Source organism: Blennius ocellaris (assembly GCF_963422515.1).
Source record: "Blennius ocellaris genome assembly, chromosome: 6".
Taxonomy (NCBI): domain Eukaryota; kingdom Metazoa; phylum Chordata; class Actinopteri; order Blenniiformes; family Blenniidae; genus Blennius; species Blennius ocellaris.
The window spans coordinates 11,524,795-11,544,722 of NC_137655.1; the positions used below are offsets into that span (position 1 = coordinate 11,524,795).

The following is a 19,928-nucleotide window of genomic DNA, read 5'->3' on the forward strand; positions in this document are numbered from 1 at the left end:
GAGCCACCCTGCATTCTTCTCCTCGAACAACATGTATATTATTGAGAGAAGCGTGGTCACGGCGCATAGAGGCGACTGACCGAACACAGAAAGTTGCCACACAAAAAGTGTGACTTATTTACTTATTTAGTTACTGCAAGTCGCCTTATTGAGCAATGATGCTCTGTGACACTCGTGTACATGATTTATAAGTGAAGAAAGGAAAGAGAAACCATCTGCAGTGAGCTGCTCAGCTATTCCTGTATTATTCAATAAATGATGCAAAAATAACAAGTTTTTCCCCGACTGGCTGAAAAAAGCAACCCATAACAGAATGAAATCCCAACTCTCGCTCCCGCCCAACACCCCCACAAGATCCAGGTTACATAACTTGTGATGAGCAGCAGGTTTGAATAATGTGGAGTGAAACCTGGCATTAAAAGGATTAGCAGCCAAAGAACACACCGCGCTTCGAGTCCAGACAACAAAGGGCAGGAATAATGCCAACGGCAGCAATAAAAGACGAGAGGAAAATGGGCTTGAGGCACATTGTAGTGTGCCTATGCCTCCTTATTAAAAAGACCAATACAGACGCACAACCACACTGCTTCCTAAACAGCAGTGTGAGCAAACTATATTATGAGACAATGCAGAGAAACCTTTTAGGGGCGCTAAATAAGTTAAAAAATCCTAAGTACTTTAGCATGTCGTCTAGGTTCAAAGACGATCTATTCCTGAGAGAACACAATGACAGATTCTACATTGGCATAGAAAAGGGAGACCAAAAATATAACCTCGTAACAAAACAAGTCATTACAGTTAATCAAGTAAAGTTAGGAGATCAATGTTTTCCATCAATTAAAACCGAGGTGTGCGGTTCCCCAAGTTCAGCGAAGAACTCACAAACTGCCTATAAAATCGTTAAAAGTCAAAAAGACAGCACATCCATTATGATGCATTGCAATCGAAGGTCCATCACATCCTGTGTTTAGTTCATGTACAGCTCTTTGGTTCGTGCTCTGTTAAGACTTCAGTCCAACTGAAGCAGAGTGCGTTTGCACGCGTACCAAAATTTGCTTTTCAAAACAGCCTCAGTAGAGTTGTGTCTTTTATGTTGCTGTTTTTTGATATGTTGACTATATAAACATTGACAAAAGCCCAAATTATTGTTCTTAAGTATGTAAAACTCTTCCCAAAGAGCAGACGTACCCCAGACTGGAAAACAATGGTCGTTTATTTCCTATTTTCCTCTGGCTTGCATCTCCCATCTTATCTTTGAGTGTGTATGTGGAGGGAGGATAAATTACTCACAGTGGCATCAGAGCCACAGAGCTTCACAACACAAACACCTGCTATACACCCTGTGTGAAAGTGTGTTTGCGTTGGCTGATGGGAGGATGCTTCTTTCTCTTTTTCTGGAACACCCTGCTGGAGAGTGACTCATTAGTATGTCTCATACTCGACATTTCAACAGACCTCTTTCCAAAGTATTCAGCACTTCTCTCAGCCGCAACAGTCCCGCCAGGAGGATGATGCATAAAGCAGTTTGTGACTGGGCATCAGCAGTCAGAAGAGTTATTTTTAGTTCTGTGTTTTTGAGCTGATGAGTGTGACTGAAAATTAAAAAAAAAAAAAAAAAAAAGTTATGATCACGGATTACAGGATAAAATAATTAGATGAGAAGCAACTTCACTGAAAGATATTCAGATACAACCCGACAAGTGGCTGTAGGACTTTCCCTATCGCCTCTTCCAGTTCACCATTTTTGAAGGATTGATTTGTAATTGATCAGGCGGGAAATCGCGCAGGCTCCTGTCAATACGGTTTAGTTTGTGTACACATCTTCGTAAATCTATTTCATGGATTGCCTTTAGGCTCTTCAGCTCACCAAAACATTGAGTTGCCACCCAAACCCTGCTATAAACATTTAAAGGTTCACAAATCACAATTGATCAGGAGTGTGTGTGTGTGTGTGTGTGTGTGTGTGTGTGTGTGTGTGTGTGTGTGTGTGTGTGTGTGTGTGTGTGTGTGTGTGTGTGTGTGTGCATGTGTGTGTGTGTGTGTGTGTGGGGGGGGGGTCCATTCCTTGATTGTATCGCGATGAAAAGAACAATGGTCTTGTTGTTGTTGAAAGGTCACAGTGAGCTCATCAAATCAATGCTGTAATGAGGCCACAATCCATGACCCACTTCAAGTGAGTGCAAGTGAAGACAAGAGGATGGAGCGGTGAGTGGATTTACTATCGAAGGCTCCACCGTCACAGCGCCTAAATCTCCGACGACAGCAGAGACGTCATAAGCATGGCTTAGTACAGACACAGCAACGAGCAAGTTTCCTGTGGGGTTTCAACCGTCAGAAGACCACTACGCAGTGGTGAGATCGCAGCATTTATGCTTTAAAAGGGCTGTTCTTGACATATAAATCCCAGTCATCACTCTATATGACCAACTTAAGGTCTCATGCCAACTGGTAACTCCGAACAAGATACTTCCATCATGATTATTAGACTCCAATGTGGTCACCTTGGCGTTGATTTAGTCGCAGTGCCAATCTACCCACAACAACCATGTCGTCGAGATTCAGCGTGCGTCTCTAATGACAAGGCAGGCTGCAGTATTCTGAAAAAAAAACCACAGGTTTGTCAGTCAGTCTTCATCCGAGAAGGTTGCATCATAGAGCCAAGGACAGAAAAGTAAGCTACTATGGTGCGAGTTAATTACCACATGTCATAGCAGGAACACCACATAAAGCATAGCTTTACTCCTCTGCGTTCCTTCACGATGCGTTAAGCAACCCAGCCTCACTCCGTTTTGCACAACTTTGGGAATCGAATACATTTCGGGCTTTGATGCGATTTGTGACATAAACCAGAGGATGGTGTGATGAAACGGGTCAGATCAGAACTAAACTGGATGTGTAGAGAAGAGACGCATCCAACAAATGGCTGAATTTGAACGGGTCACATCTTTACTTGGATCCCATTGCCACCAGCAGGATTAGCATGTCACAAATTCAAATACATTAAAAATCTACTCAAAAATACATTCAAATCAGTCAGAGTAAAGATTGACATTACTGTATTTCAGAAAAATGCACAAACTCCCACCAATTGCGAATTACAAAAAAAAAAAAAAAAAAACTGACATCCTACTGATGGTGACTGAATTCAGATGTAGAAAATGTAGACGGCAAAATATGAATGGGATCTTAGTTCACAGTGTGATACAGAGTCAACAGTACAATCGGAGGGTTTTTGTACCAGCGACACCATCCGAGTGCTGAACTAAAATATGTGGGCCCAATATTTTAGAGTTTATATCTAAACAGCTTGTGACTGCAGTAATTTGAGAAGAACTGCAAAGCTCAGAACAACCTATCAATATCGCTTCATGACTGTAAAGCACAATGGGCGACAGTGATCTATATTGCCATCTCCTGGTGACAGTCGGGAAACATGACATTATGTCTGACTTATTTAAAAAAGCTCAAATCAGGGATCATATCAACAGTAATTGATTTGAGCTTTCTGTGTCACTTTAGTTTGTTATAAAGTGGATGTTAACACTACGCTGCGGAAATAATGAGGCTATATAAAATCACTGTGGAGGAGTGACTTATTATATTGATGGAAATAGGGGTATGATTACAATATGACACGTTAGTCTTGCAGAAAAAGCACAAGTCAAACTTGAAGTTGTTGATGGATTCCTGTTTGTGGTCAGTCTCACCACTGGCTGAAAGTGAACTCTCTCACTTGACATTATCATAAGCCTCTTTCAACATGACGTCTTCCAAAAAATCTGCACTGACTGGACATTCTAAGATCAATGAAGTCAATCCCATTGATCCATCAAAGTTAGGGAAGGAAAAACGTATTTGTTTCAGAGTGACTTTGTAACACTTTATCAATTCCAAACATTTTAGGATCATATCGCTTACATCTGCTTCACACTGTACAGTGAATGGAGTTTTTATAATGTGTTGAGAAACAGACATTATAGAGGGGTTTGTATAAAAATATGACGTATAGCACAGGGGCACACTCAAACACTTAACTTATTAATTTTCTAGCTGACTGCATCTTCCTTCAAACCATCTTGTATTATAATATTATTGCTTAGAAATTAAAGCCTCCTTTTCTTACATAACCTAATAATCATTTGAATGCCGTCTACCATGACATTAAAACAAAAACAAGGAACAATAAATCAAGCAGTGGCATAACTGTAGAAGCCTGTAACGTGATGCTTCACCTTCCCCAGTCTTATGTCTGACACACACACGCACACACGCACACACGATGAGTGTCTTTCTACTTAAATGTCTTCCTTATGTTATGTCGAATACATTTTGTCATATACTTGAAACACAGCATAGTAATTTCTTCCTATAAATTCCTGCGAAACTGAGAATGAGTCTTGTTATAGACAAAATACGAAGAACTGCTGACTCGGGTACAGACTGGCACTGTGAGCCAGCACAGTGATGCAGCACCACCTCGTGTCCTTGAAAAGTTCCAAATTCAAACAGTGCTCCCTTGTCTTTTGACCCACAGCACATCCCACTTGCTGCATTGGCACCACGGATGCATCAGCTGGTGCACACTGCCACCTAGTGGTGAACACATAAGCCAATAACCACCTCACTATCCAACCATTTAGGAGGCGACTTCAGAGATGGAGTCACACGTTTTTTTTACAAACTATACAGCAGAGAAGAACTCTACAAGAAAGCGATTTTAAAGAAAAGTGTTCTCGTCAAACAGCCTTTTTCTTTGGTAAGGCAGTGAGCAAACAATGGCTACTGCGCATCTAAATACACTTTCTTGTTAAAAAGTTGTTTTTGTTTCTGCAGGAGAGATGCAGTGTATGGAAAGATGGTTAGGAAACGTATGCATTTGACAGCAGGTCAATGTGCTTTGTATTTTGTGTCTCCTGTGTCATCCCATCAGCACACCTGAATGCAGTACAGAAACAAGGCAGCTGAAGTTTACGTGCCCGTTTCTCATTTAGCGTCTGACTTTTCTATCTATGAGCAAAATATTTCAAACAACACGTACAAAACTTGAGAGGACTTTTGAGTCTTGTTTAGCCCAAATCTGCAGTTGGAAACATCACTGCGCCGACAGCACAGCTCAAGAAATCAAACCTCTGAGTTTTTACTCATTCTGTCTCTTAAGAGTTTGCCAACTTTGCTTTTTTTTTTTTTTTTTTTTTACTACAATTAATATCAATTGTGTTCTTTGAATTACATTCTGACATGATTTAGCATTTTCCATCATTCATAAATGTGTGTGTAAAATTATCACTTATCACATTTTCAAAAAAGATATGAGAAATAGGTTCATAAATAACAAAAAAAAAAAAAAAGTCTGATGAACCGACTACTACATCACAAAGTAGCTTTCTTGTTTTCTAAATACAGTATAGAGGAGCAGGGCAAGAAGATGTGTTTCAGTACTTTCTAACAGTCATTTCTGGTCTTTGTGAACATACCGCTTTCCAAAACTAAAAATGGCATTCACCAAACACCCAACACACTTTGCATGCTGTATGAGGAGTCTGGTGTACGTGGGTAGTTCACAGCTTGGCAGCCAGCAGGGGGTGGTGCAGCACTGTGTGCAGAGCTGGAAATGGACTGCAGGAAGACTGTGGTTGTTATTATGCTACTTCGACAGTGCCAAAGGGAAATGTACTGGCCATGTTTGGAAGATAACAGAAAAGCTTGAAACTGTTTGGTGTAGAGATGTGAAAGTATGAGGATGTATATGTTTGAGAATACTGGACTGTAAAGTGTACCGACAAACAGCCTGCTTTAATAGATAGGGTATTTGCGCTGCGTGAGATTTGTGAATACACATTCACCTATAGCTCAGAGAAGGAAAATAAACATATCACTTATAAAGCCCAAAAGACATTCTGAAATCTGTTTGGGTGGTGCTCGAAATAAATCTTGCATACAAGGGCTTGAAGTACAAGACACAGACACAAAGAGCAAAGTGTCTGTGGGATTTATCCAAGAGAGAAGAAAAGCAGCTGCAAAGACCATTGACAGAAAATGTTTAAAAAAAAAGAGAAAGAAAAAGAAAAGAAGGAAAATTACCCCCCCCCCCCCCCCATCCCCTCCCTCCCTCCAGCAGCCTTCCTCATTCAGCCACAGAGCATTGAGGAGGGGATTAGCTCGCACAAAGCGACAGTGAATGAGCAGTAAACCCGATGGGAAAAGACACTCACCAGCTAAAACTCTCACGTCATCACAGCCCAGCGGAACGGCAGAAACCATCAAGACTCCATTAACCTGTGCGAAGCAGTTAAACGAATTGCTGCTATTATTATTTATAGATGAAACCCATTTCCAAGCGCAAAGTTTAGCCCCGCCTCCAATCTGTAGATGTCCGTACAGCTCTATGTACCGCGCTGTCTGACATCCAATGGAAAAATGACCATAAAGGTAAAATAACAAAAGCAACAACTCTAAATTACCTCCTAGTTTCAGGGCAAAGACTACATTTTGAAAATGTCAACATTCAATAAACTATTTTTACAGGCTGGAAATTAAGAGAAACAAATGCATTATCAACACATCACAATTTGTATGATGTCGTCTGGCACAAAATAATGAGAAAATATCACATCTTTCAACTTTCTTTTTCTCTTGGGATTTTGATGCTAAAGAACGTGGCCAGACATGAAATTCCAAATAAAACTTAGTTTTTCTTGAAACAATGTGAAATCCTGTGTGTCAAAGTCTCTAATGTAGGACAAACAAAAATTGCTTTCAGGACACACTTTTGCAGCCTTTGTATTTACTTTTGCAATATAACTTTGATGCCAAAGCTCCTTTGCTAGCGACAAGGGAGCTGGATCACTCTTGAGCAATGCTGCCATCGACAGGTCAATTCTGGGTCTCAGTGGTGATTTATCTGTGCCGATTTAAAAAAACCAAAAACCAAAAGTTTTCCGATCAAGGTCATCTTGTTGGCTAATTGGATCCACTGGCAGGCCTGTTTTGACCCGTAGACCATGTTTGACACCACTTACAATTAGTGCCTTAATCAGAAACCTTACAGCAAGTCAGCTCCACCTTATCCCCGACTTCAGCTGATGAAACGCTAACCAAATGAAGATTTAGCTGATGCGGCCTGGCATTCGGCACACAGGACTCCCTCTGTTCTTCATGTCAGTTGGCTCACGTGTGCAGCTCTCATGGGCCTTGCGGGATCCAGCGACAACTCATAAATTGGTGGCTGACATCCACTTACATTAAAAGCAATTTTATCTGCACCGATTCGGGAGCTCTGTTAAACAGATGATGAATTACACCTCCATCCGACAATGACTTTGTAGTCTGGTCCGGGGAGGGTGGGGCAGACATATAATATGAACAACAACAACAAAAAACAAGGTAGGACGAGACACATGGAGGACAGAAAGGCTGCAATCCTTACACTCATGACAAAGTCATCTAGTGTGGAAACTGTGATAACCTAATATCTGAGAGGGAGAAATCTGCTGCTTCTGACTTCAGTTTGCTTTGGGCAAGTGCTTGAGTGCATGGGTGTGTGTGTGTGTGTGTGTGTGTGTGTGTGTGTGTGTGTGTGTGTGTGTGTGTGTGTGTGTGTGTGTGTGTGTGTGTGTGTGTGTGTGTGTGTGTGTGTGTGTGTGTGTGTGTGTGTGTGTGTGTGTGTGTGTGTGTGTGTGTGTGTGTGTGTGTCAGAATTCCTGAAGCTGACTGGACAGTGTTGGGGGCTGCAGGAATGCCAGCCATGATTCAGCACATTGCCTGCATGTTTCGGGGTCGACGGTGGGCGAGGATGACAGTGTCAGACCACTAGATGAAACTTCATTAATCACCATCTCTTCGAGTGTCATGCGTACAATATTGACCGTCGCCAACGCAACTTGGTCGACCGATGAAGTTGGCCGAGAAGGTTATGTTTTCGTCTGCATGTATGCATTTTACCAACGCTTCACAAAAACTACTCACCCGAATTGCATGAAATGTTCAGGGATGATTTGTCATCATTCAAGGACCAATCAACTACATTTTGGAACATTAAACACTAACCGTTTCCAAATGAATCCCCAAAATTTGTATGGGACGGAAAAAAATGTCACATAGAAAGCGGATGGGAGAGGCACATCATGGAGATTAAAGGTGCTCAGCATCTGTTGCCATGGAGACGCTCCCTGCTCAATGTTTCACACAGCCATGTTGCTACCCGACAGGCTAGTTAGCATCTATATGAGCCAAAAGCTAACATGCTTGCGACGATAACTTGGTTCCACAGACAAATGTGTTGGCGAGAGTACGCGCTCTCCAGAGTACCTGTTCTAGTTCATTGTGTGACAGCAAAAATAAATCAATACAAGTTGTTTCATTTAGTATTACCATCGCTCTAGGTGTCTTTATATAGCCTGATGCTCCAGTGAGAGTCTTTGTATTCCAACTTAAACAATTATTCATACTTTTATATCATATAGGTTCCATTGTTAATACATATACGATACATATGCACACAGTTTGATCTTGTGATCGTAACTAAGTGACACCCTGAATCAAGACTTGATGAGGAGTTTCAACTTCACCACCACCCTAAGAGAGGTCAAAAAGCTTCAACACCGCTCTACTGCACTTAATCGTTAACTAAACCAACAAACTACCTTCAAATATTTGCTAAGCATCGGATGATGTCAGCTCCGTATCAGCAAACAGGAGAGATAAACAGGCATGAGACATGGCTTGGATTGTGAGGAGCCGTGGCATTCACTGTGAAACGAATTAAACCACAGCTTTGAGAGTGGGGGAAACTATTAACTACTGCATTCTTATTAAAAATTTACATTTTTGGGGACAGGATTTCTTATAACTGAAAGACAATTATAAAATATACGGTTACATTTTCAAAAGGAGCAAACTATAATGAAAACCTTAAATATTCCAAAGTACAACAGGTATTGCCAGTAATATCTCACGTAGGAAGCATTAAAAGTCCAGTATCCAAGCAAAAAAACTCCCACACTTTGAATATAAATGAACTGAAGTGTAATCACTACAACCAATCAAAGCATGAAACCTTACAAAGAAATGGAATTATAATTTAGAGGGACAAATTACATGCCACAAAGACATTAACAAATCAAATATTTAAATGTTGGTATTTGATTATCGCATATTCACCTAATATTAAACAGCACTAAATGACACCCAACTCTTTGAACTATAGCCCCACAGTGGATTTTCAAAATAAGGGGAAAAAAAGGACAAATAAAATTTAAGCATCAATGTAACTTCCTCTGACAGTAATGTATTTAAAAAAAAAAAAAAAAAAAAAAGATGAAAGAAAACAAAGAGCAGGAGCCGGTTTCATCAAGGGTAGACTATCATGGGAAAGTGTGAGTGCGTCAGTGTGTGTTCAGGTCGGGAGCCCAGTTTCCTCATAGATGAAAGGCACGCTAAAAAACACAATCCATTATCATCCATTACAGGCCATTAGTTTTCCCACTGCACTCTTAAGTGAAACAATCCTGTTTATTGATGGAAAAATAAACCATCAGCAAGAAAGGGGGCTGAGGCGAACCGAATCAATGGTGCATCTGCACCAATCAGCGTACCAATCAGCAGCAGGAGAGACGACGGGGTGATCTGCAGAGAAGTGAGCGGTTTATATCAACCTCTTCTGCACCATCTCTCACACACAGAAAACAACCTCCTCATTTAGCTCCCCCTTCTGCCCCCCCCCCCATTCATGCTTTTGCTGCCTGGCTTTAAAACAAACAAAAACATAGTAAATATTCAGCAGTGCTCTCTCTCGCTCTCTGGTAACGACGTGGGAGGCGTCAGCAGCAGCAGCATGACAAACAACAATCGCTGTTTACTTCTAGCAAAACACTTCAGTGACGGACAAACCAAGGCGCTCTATAAAAAAGGCCATGGCTGAACATTACAATGATCCCTTGGTGCATTTGTAATGAAGTAGTAGCTAGCTTTAAAACGGCAGCAACTGAAGTCCAACAACAAGAACAGATGACTTTCTGCCTGTTGAGCATAAATTCCCAATGAAACCTCACTCGGCATTTAATCACCGACGTCGGAGCGGGACGTTCCCCTCGGAGAGGACAGACATTAGAATATCTAAAAATGATCCCAGATTAGAGCAGCTGGGAGGATTTGTTTGAGGTTAGCAATGAATATTACAAGTAATTAATTTCATCATCAGTGTGATTAAATGATTACTGCGATGTGTGTGCCAGAGGACTCACTCAGTTTGCCCGCATCACTAAACCAACGTTTGTGTTAAGTTAGAACAACTGTTGGTCACGTCCTAAACAGTTCTAGATAGTTTGACAGGAGGAGAGAAATCTTTGTTAAAAAATAAGGCTTGATGAAGTTCATTAAAAAGGATTTGTTTGAATACAGCGTATCACGACAAATAAAAACAACATTTGGACCACTACATTTCAAAGAGTGCCTTGCATTTTATCTGAAGACTGATGATTGGGATTAAAAGCTTTAAATTAAAGTTAAGTATTATTGTTAAACATTCAGTTGTGTTAGATGTTGTTTTAGTATTTAAAATCGATTAATTAGACTGTTGAATAAATAAGGCAGATAGGCACCAAAAACATCCCTTGTTAGCACCATTTAACATCAAAAGTGTATGAAGGCAGTTTTAGAAATCTTGACTTTGGGTAGACATACGTCATTTTCAACTTTTGTGAATCTGCAAAACTTGAGGGTGGATGTGATGCAAAGTTTTCTGAAGAGGCAACATGTGCAGGATAGTCAATTGTATGAACCTTTCCAACACTTCCATACCCCCTCCCATGACGAACGACACGGGGGAGGGTTTCACCAAAATTGGCGCGACGGCGAGCGTCTCTGCTCCATCTGGTTCCGTCTGGTTCAGTCTGCCCAGTGGTCTAAAATCGGCTTCAGCAGGGCTTTACCGAGTTGGGATGGGTCAGCTTGGGTCACTTCCGCTGTGTGTTGTGAATTTTGGGGATCTCGCTGATCTCCAACACAATGAGCGACGGACCCGGCACACAGCGGCTCCCTGCTCTGCCAGAGGCAAGATTACATTGAAAACAGCCAGCAGCAGAGATAGCCATCATGCTGCCAGCCAGCCCACATTCCCCTGAGCTTTCACATAGTGAAACACACACATCGACACACACTGTGTCCGGACCACCAATACCTCCTCATTTGAAAAAAAAAAAAAGAAAGGAATAAATACAGGCCTTCTCAGGCCATTGTGTTGGAACAGCAATGGCTTCAGCAAAACCTTTTTTATATGTGTGTCCTTCTTGCTGTGTCTGTTTTCACTTTCCCCGCCACAAGTCAGTCCAAGATTCCCATGACAGCAAGAACACACTCAGCAGGCAGCCCAAAACAGTCGTTTAGTTTGAATCACAACAACCAATAAATTGCAAAGTTTAATAGCCAACGGGAATAAACAAATAAAATTGGTTGAGGCACTGTACAGAAGGAATCGTTTAAAACTTCAATAAAACTCTTCTTCGGGTTTTACATCCATTGTTACGGCCGACGTAATTTAGGAGGCAAGGTGACAAAAAGCGAAACCAAATGGCAAGATAATCGTGTCATGAGCAGAACTGGAACCTTTAATATGTTGCCAGCATAAAACACAATACCTAATATCACTTTTAACAATGGAGCAAAATGACTAAACATAGTTTTAAAAAGAGACAAAACTTTAAGTAAAGCCTTTTATTGTTGCCCAATAATTATAACTATGAAACATTTTCTTCTAATTAGGGCCTGAGCACAGGTGCATCGGACCCTATTGAAACCGTAGGGATTATTATTATTATTTGTTTAGTATTTCCAATATTGAGGAACATTTTAATGATACTGAAAGTATTGATAACTTTCACAAACGTATAGGAAATAGAACAATCGCAAACTTCGCTGTGTCTACATTAAAACGATTCTGAGGCTAATTATGTCGGCCACCACTGAAGTTATCACCTTGAATCCCTTCAACTAAAAACTAAAACTTTACTAAAAACCCAATGCTGAGCGAAGTGCAAGCTAATCTCCAGCAACATGACTTCAGCATCACGACAGATGAGTTTAATTAAATACTTCAACATTCTTACCTAGTCTACAAAAGTCTTTTTTTTCCTTGTAACAGATGTTTGCGAGTACTATAAAGTGATACATGAAAAACGTATGTTACTCGTGACCGATTTCGGTTTCAAAAATGAGGATTTTCATCAAAAGTAATTAACTAGTTTAAAACAGAAAAACATTTTGAATTTATCGTTAAGTGTTTCCTATAAAGTCCCTGAAAAAAGTGTGAATTAAAGTCCGTTAACGCTTTCAATCATAACTTCCAACTGCCACATTGGATAGTAAGTGCTCATGAAATACGATGAACTTGACACGGAGCAGTACTCTGGAGGTTATCACTGAGCAGATTCCATTAACGTCCAGAAGCCTTTTCCTTTAACTAAGTTAAGTGGAAGCATATTCTGCGAGGCCACCAGGTAAACTATTTTGCAAACACTTGGACTGAGCTGAGGCTCCAACACGTGGACGGCGGCTGCATGACAGTTAGGCAACATGAAAGATATTTCTCGTCACGACTTGGGAGGGAGAAGGCATTTAATCCTTTTCAAACTTTCACATTTTTAGCCAACTGCAAAGGCAAGACTGTGCCCTTGTTTAAGGCGATGCACCAACAACTTGTTAAAAGCCATCAGAAATCACAAATATATCCTGTTGTGAAGAAACAATAAAAACATTAAAAAAAAAAAACCTCACAACTCAGCCTGTGTTAAAGAAAATAAATCCATTTCTGTCCTTCAGCTTATAGATGGGACAAATTAAAATAATTCTGGGACTCACTGTTGATAAACAAAAGTGGGCATAAAACTGTTTAGTGCTTTGGTATTAAATCCAGAAAATTCTGCAAACCAGCCTCAACACACATTAACAGAGTTTTCCCAAAGTTTTAAACAAGACCTGCAGTCCAACCAAACGACCTGCCTATATACAGTACAAAGAGACGAGCGTGATGTAATCTACATGATCCTAATATAGCGCTTTCAAACTAGTGAGAATTTCCCCACCACGTTTGGGTGCTTCAGTCTAAATCACCATTAATGGCCAATAAGCCAGTGCAGTCAATCAGCAGTGGTCTGACACTGACAGAACACCCGCCCATCTCAAAACGCATCCCATTAGTGACTTGTCAGCACAGCAACTGACACCCTCCCTCATTCAGAGGCTCCCTCTCAACACGCTGAGGGAAACACATGAACTGATACTGTAAAGAGAGCCTGCTGTTTTACGGCCATGCCTGAGGAGGTGATTTATGAGGGCTGGTAAACCCAAACATTAAAACCTTTAAATATGTTGGCGGGAGAAACACAGACGGCCACAGGAGCTGTACAACCGCTGATGCAACACACGGATCCCCCTTCTGAATCCATAGGTAAATAGAAATCAATTGACAAGAACTGTAGTCCCAAAATATACTGAGGTAAATATGGTGGCATGGAGGTTATGGAAGCAAGCTTATTTGCCGATTTTGATTGTGCTGCCGTCGCCACTGTGGGGCCCTAACGAGGCCCTTAACACCAAACTGCACAGATTGCCTCAGGATAGGCGCCTGACAAATTATGACAAATAAAACTTTTGGATCACATGATCCACAGTGGCAACCTGGAAAAGGAAGCAGCCAAAAGACAAAGATTTTTGGCAGCACAAACTTGCCATTTTGGTACTGCTTCAACGAAGATTGCTTAAGTTTGACGAACTGACTAATATTTGTGGTGAAGCTCGTTTTCCCCGTTTATACTATCACACTCACTATAATGGATCAACAACATTATGCAGCGCAGCCAGAAAAGACCCCCCCCCCCCCCCCCCCCCCCCAAAAAAAAAACCCACTATATGCCGAAATGATATTCACAAGTGAGGTTTGCCCTGAATTACCATCAGTCATGATGTAAGAGTAACACTTGTGAGTGAAGCACCTTCAGTGAAGAGTTGCCTGGCCTCACTGAGGGTAATGAGCTGTCAAAGAGCTATTTAGCTCAAGTTTGTACAATGAGATGCAATTTACATACAGCTCCAACTTCTAACTGGTCTTAAAGAAATGTGCATTTTCAAATACCAGCTCCGACGTGTGCATTTGCAATCGTGTGTTTTGAAGTCGCTGTGACCGTGCCAAACTTTGACACTGTCAAGCACCACTCCGACCACGACAGCAGGAAAACGAGACAAAGCTTGAACTGTGAGTGTGAGTCACAGAGACAATCTTCTCAATTGTAACAAGGGCTTCGGGTTGGCGTGCATGCTGCTGATTATCAAAGACAATAATCCACCTGATCCCACATAGATTTCACATTCCTTGGAGTTAAAAGTCATGTGATAATAGAAGTCATCCTTCACTCTCCATCCGACTGACCCGTACACAGACAGAAAAAGAAATAAAAAAATTATTTCATCCTTTCCTATTCTCATCAGCTCAACTTGTTTCTCCCCTGTGGTTAGAGTGAAACAAGGACATCATTCATGTTCTACATTTAGTAAGTCAGAAAAAAAGGGCTTAGGATTGTATGGAGTGACTGAAATGTGAACAATTTCTTGCTGCTGCTGCAAGGTGATTAAAATTCCTGTCCAGCCTCAAAATTCGCTCTTAAAACTTACTTTGAGGACATTCCAAAGGGTTTTCAGTTTTCAGCAGACGGGGAGAGCTCTTAACAAAATCAATAATTTTTCAGTAAGGGTAAAAAAAAAATGTTTTTAAATAAACACAGGAGTTGGGCAATTCCCTTTCCATGTAAACAAATCACCTGGCATTCCTCCTCAGTTCATCCAAAGGTAGAAAAAGGTAAATTGTCAAGTCTTTAGCGTGGACTGTAATACCAACAATCAATTTGTATCGTACAAATTATATCCAACAATTCAATACAACTCGTTTTACTCCATCACTGATTAAATAATCACACAGCTGTTGCTGTGATTCCTGCTTTTCAATGGCAAAAAGTGCTGAGAGAGTGCATAGAGTGAACTGTGCACCCAGCAGAAAATTGTGCCCTGTAAGGCAGACCGCCGGGTTCGAAGCAAGCGCGCATTCAAGGTAAAGTGTCGAATCACTGAAGCCACTTGATAAAGACGAGCGACGTCACATCCAGCTGAGCCTGCTCGGTGTCCCGCTGACAGATGACAGACAGAACACAGCAGACTGCTTGCTCGCGGCCAGCTATCTGGGGGAAACAATAACACTTTTCTTGCGTCGCATCTGCTGCAGCAATCAGTGAAGATTCAGAGCACCGAGTTGCACTTCACACACATTTAACATAGATTGCTTTCTGGAAATTTACTCTTTACTTTTGCTACCGATTCAAAACATCAACCGTTAGTAAAACAAAGAAAAATGAGGGAATAATGTCTCTTACCCATCTTCTTCTCCATCTCCAGTCTTGAGACCAGCTGGTGCAGTTAAGGCAGTGGCGGTGGCGCTGTTGCCCTCGGTTTCCTGACCCTGGCCAGTGTTGGATCCTGATCCTGCCTCCACACTAGTGAGCTTGGGCAACCCCAGCAGAGCCGACTGATGCTGGAGGAGCAGCCGCTGAGCATCCTGCAGCTGAGTGGTGGTGAAGTTGGGCAAACTCGCATAGAGGGCACTGGCCTGGGCAGCATGAGCCAGGGCCAGGGCACTGCTGTGGTCCTGGGTCAAGCTCACCGAAGATGCCTGACTGTGGAGAATGCCTTGTGTAGGCATCCGGCCACTGTTCCCAGTGTTATGAAGTTGGGGTTGGGACTGATGATCACTCTGGGCATTGGGAGGAGGCACACCTGGTGCAGAGGCTTGGCTCTGGTGGACCGAAGTGGGCAACTGTGTGCTCAAGCTTGGGTTTTGGATTTGAGTCGGGAGGGACTGTGGCTTCTGCTGCTGGCAATCCAGATGACCTGGAAGGCTCTGCGGCTGCTGGCCATGACCTGCCACACCCATATGAGAAGGCATGCTGGGGGCCCGAGTGTGGAGCAGTGTCTGTGGCTGTTGATGACCTCCGACCATCTGGCTAACTCCATTAGTTTGTCCAGAAGATGCCGACCCAGCTTGGTTGGACAGAGGTTGAGAAGCAGCAACAGTAGCCTGGGCCATGCCTTGCTGGGTCTGTTGGTACTCGGGGGGCCTCATCTGTACTGCGGTTGCTTGAGGGGTAGCAGAAGCTTGCTGTGGCAGAGCAGCGTAGCCCAACTTCTGATGCTGAACACCCACGGGACCTAGTGAGGAGGTTGGGGGTTGATTAGCGACTGCCTGTGCGTAGGTGAGATGCTGCTGGGGCACAGCAGATGTAGGAAGTCCAATGGTGGTCTGGTGGCCTGGGACAGGTCCAGGCTGGTTAATGTTTGTGGGAGCAGAAGGAGCAACAGTATTCTTCACATGAGGATGGTTGATATCCTGGGTGTGCATGAGAGACTGTGTCTGTGATGCCCCTATGCTGGAGCTACTTGGAAGGACTCCCTGAAAGCCCTGAGGAGGGGAAGCAAAATCCTGGGCATGCTGGGGCACATGAGGCGCACCGACCTCTCCGCTGCACACAGTCTCAATGTAATGGCTCAATGTACTCATGGTGCTACTCACTGAACTACCACTTGTGCTTTCTCTCTCTGAAGTCCCAGCAAAGCTCTCGGAGACAAATTGACGGGTGCTGAGAGATGCAGTATCAGATGCAGATGAACTCGGGGCAGGAGCCGGGGTCTCTTTGTCATAGAATTCGGTGCATGTCCAGCGGCCTTTCTTAAAGGGCTCAGAGCTAGAATCCAACTTCACCACCCTAAAGCGAGAGCTGGTTGTAGTGGCGGCAGGTGCTGGAGCAGGCATGGCGGGAGCAGATGACACAGGAGCTGTGGCCACAGATGTAACAGGAGCATTCATAGGCTGCAGCACAGCTGATCCAATTCTGCCTTGGATCCCACCGGGGAGTCCCATGCCTCCAGAGGCATTAACAGCAGCAGCAGTAGTTGTGGTAGCCATGGCAATGTCCGAGTTCATATTTTGGTGTTGCTGGATCATGCCGATATTAGCGGCGGTCATAAGGTTACCTCCAGTTGAGACAGCGCCACCTCCCCCTCCACTGCTGCTTATCACATTGAGAGGAAAGCCACCACTGCTGCTGCTAGCACTCGTGCTGATCCCCCCTCTCACAGGCACATTGGCAGAGCTCAACATATTCACATTACTAACACTGCTGGTCTGGGGATTAACTATGTTAACTGTAGTGCCCGTAGCAGAGCTGTGCATTCCAGGGACAGATCCCGGGGCAACAATCCCGGGCTGAGCAACAACACTTGAAGGGGCAGCCTGGGTAACATTCTCATGAGGGCCCCCCATATTAGAAGGCATTTTCTGGGTGGCGGAGGGTAAAGCTCCAGAAGTGACGGCAGATGAAGTGGTCCCAGGACCAGAAGAAGAGTAAGCCTGGGCATGGTTGGGATGATGAGGGTGTTGATGGTGGTGGTGATGATGATGGTGATGGTGATGGTGCACAGTCCCATTCACCATGGCCCCACCGTGCTGATTTGTCTGGTTCAGGGTATGGGGGTGTGAGGGCTGGTTGGGGGAGACGGCGCCGGGGGTCTCAGCTTCCTGGAAGTTATTTAGAGTCTCCTCTGACGAACTTCTCTCTGCCCCAACGATGTCATTGGCTCGGGAGAGAGACACATCCAGGATTTCAGAAGAAGACAGATCTTCCGTGTGGGACTCATCCAGGTCGTCGTAGCTCTCCGTGTCCTCCGCAATACTGTTGTTGGTACTAACAGATATCTGTGCAGGAGTCACACTTGTGATCTGGAAACCGCTCTTCTTTTTAATCTGAGCTCCAGTCGGCTGTGCGGGCTGGGGATGCAGATTCAGGCTGTGGGGATGATGGGGACCCGGGGAGGATGAACCAGCAGGAGGCTGGCACTGAATCAGCAGGGAGGACTGATAATCATCGGCTGAGACGTGGCTGTTGTTGACCACCGGGTTTGCCGGTGTTGACAGTGCCGAGCCGCTCCCGCTGCCGGTGTTGCTGCCTCTCCTGTGAAAGACAGCCGGATGCGCCATCTTTCTAACACTGCCAGAGTCTTCTGCAGGGTCCGGATGATGCATTTCGAGAGGATCCGGGCGGTAGTTGGTCTCCGACGGTATGCAGTAAGGCTGCAGCTCGTTAAGGTCGCCGTTTTGACAAAACTGTGTTTAACAGACGATCCAAAAAAAACAAAACAACAACAATTAAAATAAATAAATAAACAATTGAACCAAGAGCGTGGCGACTGCTCTCAAATATCAGCCAAAGTTGTGCCAATATTTACAGCCTCTCATGCACGATTTACTGCGATCCTGCGAGAGGCAGCGAGGCAAAAGGGAGCTAGCCAGCTAATGTCAGCTGATTGTACTTCGCCGGTTAACTAGCGCCGTTATCCGTCTGCGCCTTTAATAAACATAAGCTGGCATTATGTGCGTTTTGTAACGAGATGCCTTGCTGCAGTGAGACCACGCACGAAGAGCCGAACAGCTGCTCACTAAGTTATCGGTGTAATTAAATGCTAGCCTGGCAGAGGAGTATCATCGGCTAGCTAGCTGCCAGTCTCCATCACCGGCTAGCTAAACACAGACACACAGAGAGGCGTTCAAACTGCTCCGTTTGTCTCCAAGAAAACAAAACCAAAGAAGCAACCTTATATCCGCTGCACGGCGATGTGAAAGCGGCCGCGATCACTCATCAGCTGCGCACAAATCTTAAATCCATCTCACTGGATCCCGGTTTTGCTGCTGGTTTTGCTGTATCACTGGTCCTCCCCGGCGGTAGCCTCGTTCAGTATGTAGCCTCCTGCACCGCTGCCGTGTCTCTGTGCTGTGACGGGACCGGAGGGGAGGGCTGCTCCGTAATATGGCGACCGCGCATGGTCTCTGCTGCCAGACATAAAGCAGTCTGGGAGAGGCGGCACGAACCCAACATCAACAGCTCCGACAGGAGCCGGAAAGAGCCGAGCGAACGGAGCTCCTTCCGAAAGGAGCCGAAATGAGCCGAGCAACAGAGGGTCAGGGCCGTAAAAAGCCGAGCAAAGGCAGCTCACTCCGAAAGGAGCCGGAAAGAGCCGAGCGATGGGAGCCGATCCTGCGACGTGTAAAACCGCACGGCGAGTTTTAATAGAAGCTGGCGTGTATTCATAAAATTCAATCGGACCACATCATTTGTTTTAACAGTGAGGCCCAGATGCACAGTTGATCGCAGCAATGCCCATGGTAATGAAGAGTAAAATACAGAATATGTTGCGGTATCATGAAAGTCAGACCATATTAATGCATAATTGTGTCTTTCACACGAGACTGCAGAATTTACGCAGCAAATAAAGCAACAGACTTTAACCAACTTTGGTCTTGATAGAATCATTTTCAGATAAATTTACGATTGCACGAGCTTGCTCACATTGTTCATATCAGGTTTTGGAAAGAAAATAAAAATGTATGTTTACAATTTCCAATTGTAAGCATTCATAGCTGCTTCATGGTCCAGCTATTTTGAGATCAACATGTATGTGGTCTCTGAACAGAAATGAGTTTGACATCCATGATTTGGACGGATACTAAAAAGGCTTGTTTCAATCACTAATTATGAGATAAGGATATTCACTGTTATACTTCAAAAATGTGAGAAAAGTTTATTAGCGGCTTTGATTAGGCTAAATGAACAAGTTCTACATGTTGTAATTTTAGAGTAAATAATTTTGTTGGCTTTTTTTGTCAACAGTTTTCAGAAGTTTTTGATCCTACTGGAAAAACAACAAAAGACAATACAATCAATCTGTACATACTTCCTAAACAAATCAACATTTGCATAAAAACAATTATTCTGTTATATCACATCCAAAAGATTTTCAGCTTATTTTCATTAAGTATTAAAGTGAGCACTTAAATGCCC

General features: G+C 43.4%; 1 protein-coding gene across 1 annotated transcript in view; it reads right to left on the minus strand.

The window, feature by feature from the left end:
* Positions 1–18,810, minus strand: part of LOC308131765 (TSC22 domain family protein 1-like) — a 29,233-nt gene extending 10,423 nt beyond the window's left edge. Inside the window, exons 1-2 of the mRNA XM_080498598.1 lie at positions 18,684–18,810; positions 15,414–18,196 (exon numbers count right to left, since the gene is read on the minus strand). Of these exons, the coding sequence (XP_080354724.1) occupies positions 15,414–18,115 (2,702 nt within the window). The 5' untranslated portion in view covers positions 18,116–18,196; positions 18,684–18,810. The remainder of the gene's footprint in view (positions 1–15,413; positions 18,197–18,683) is intronic.
* Between the last annotated feature and the right edge of the window lie 1,118 nt (positions 18,811–19,928).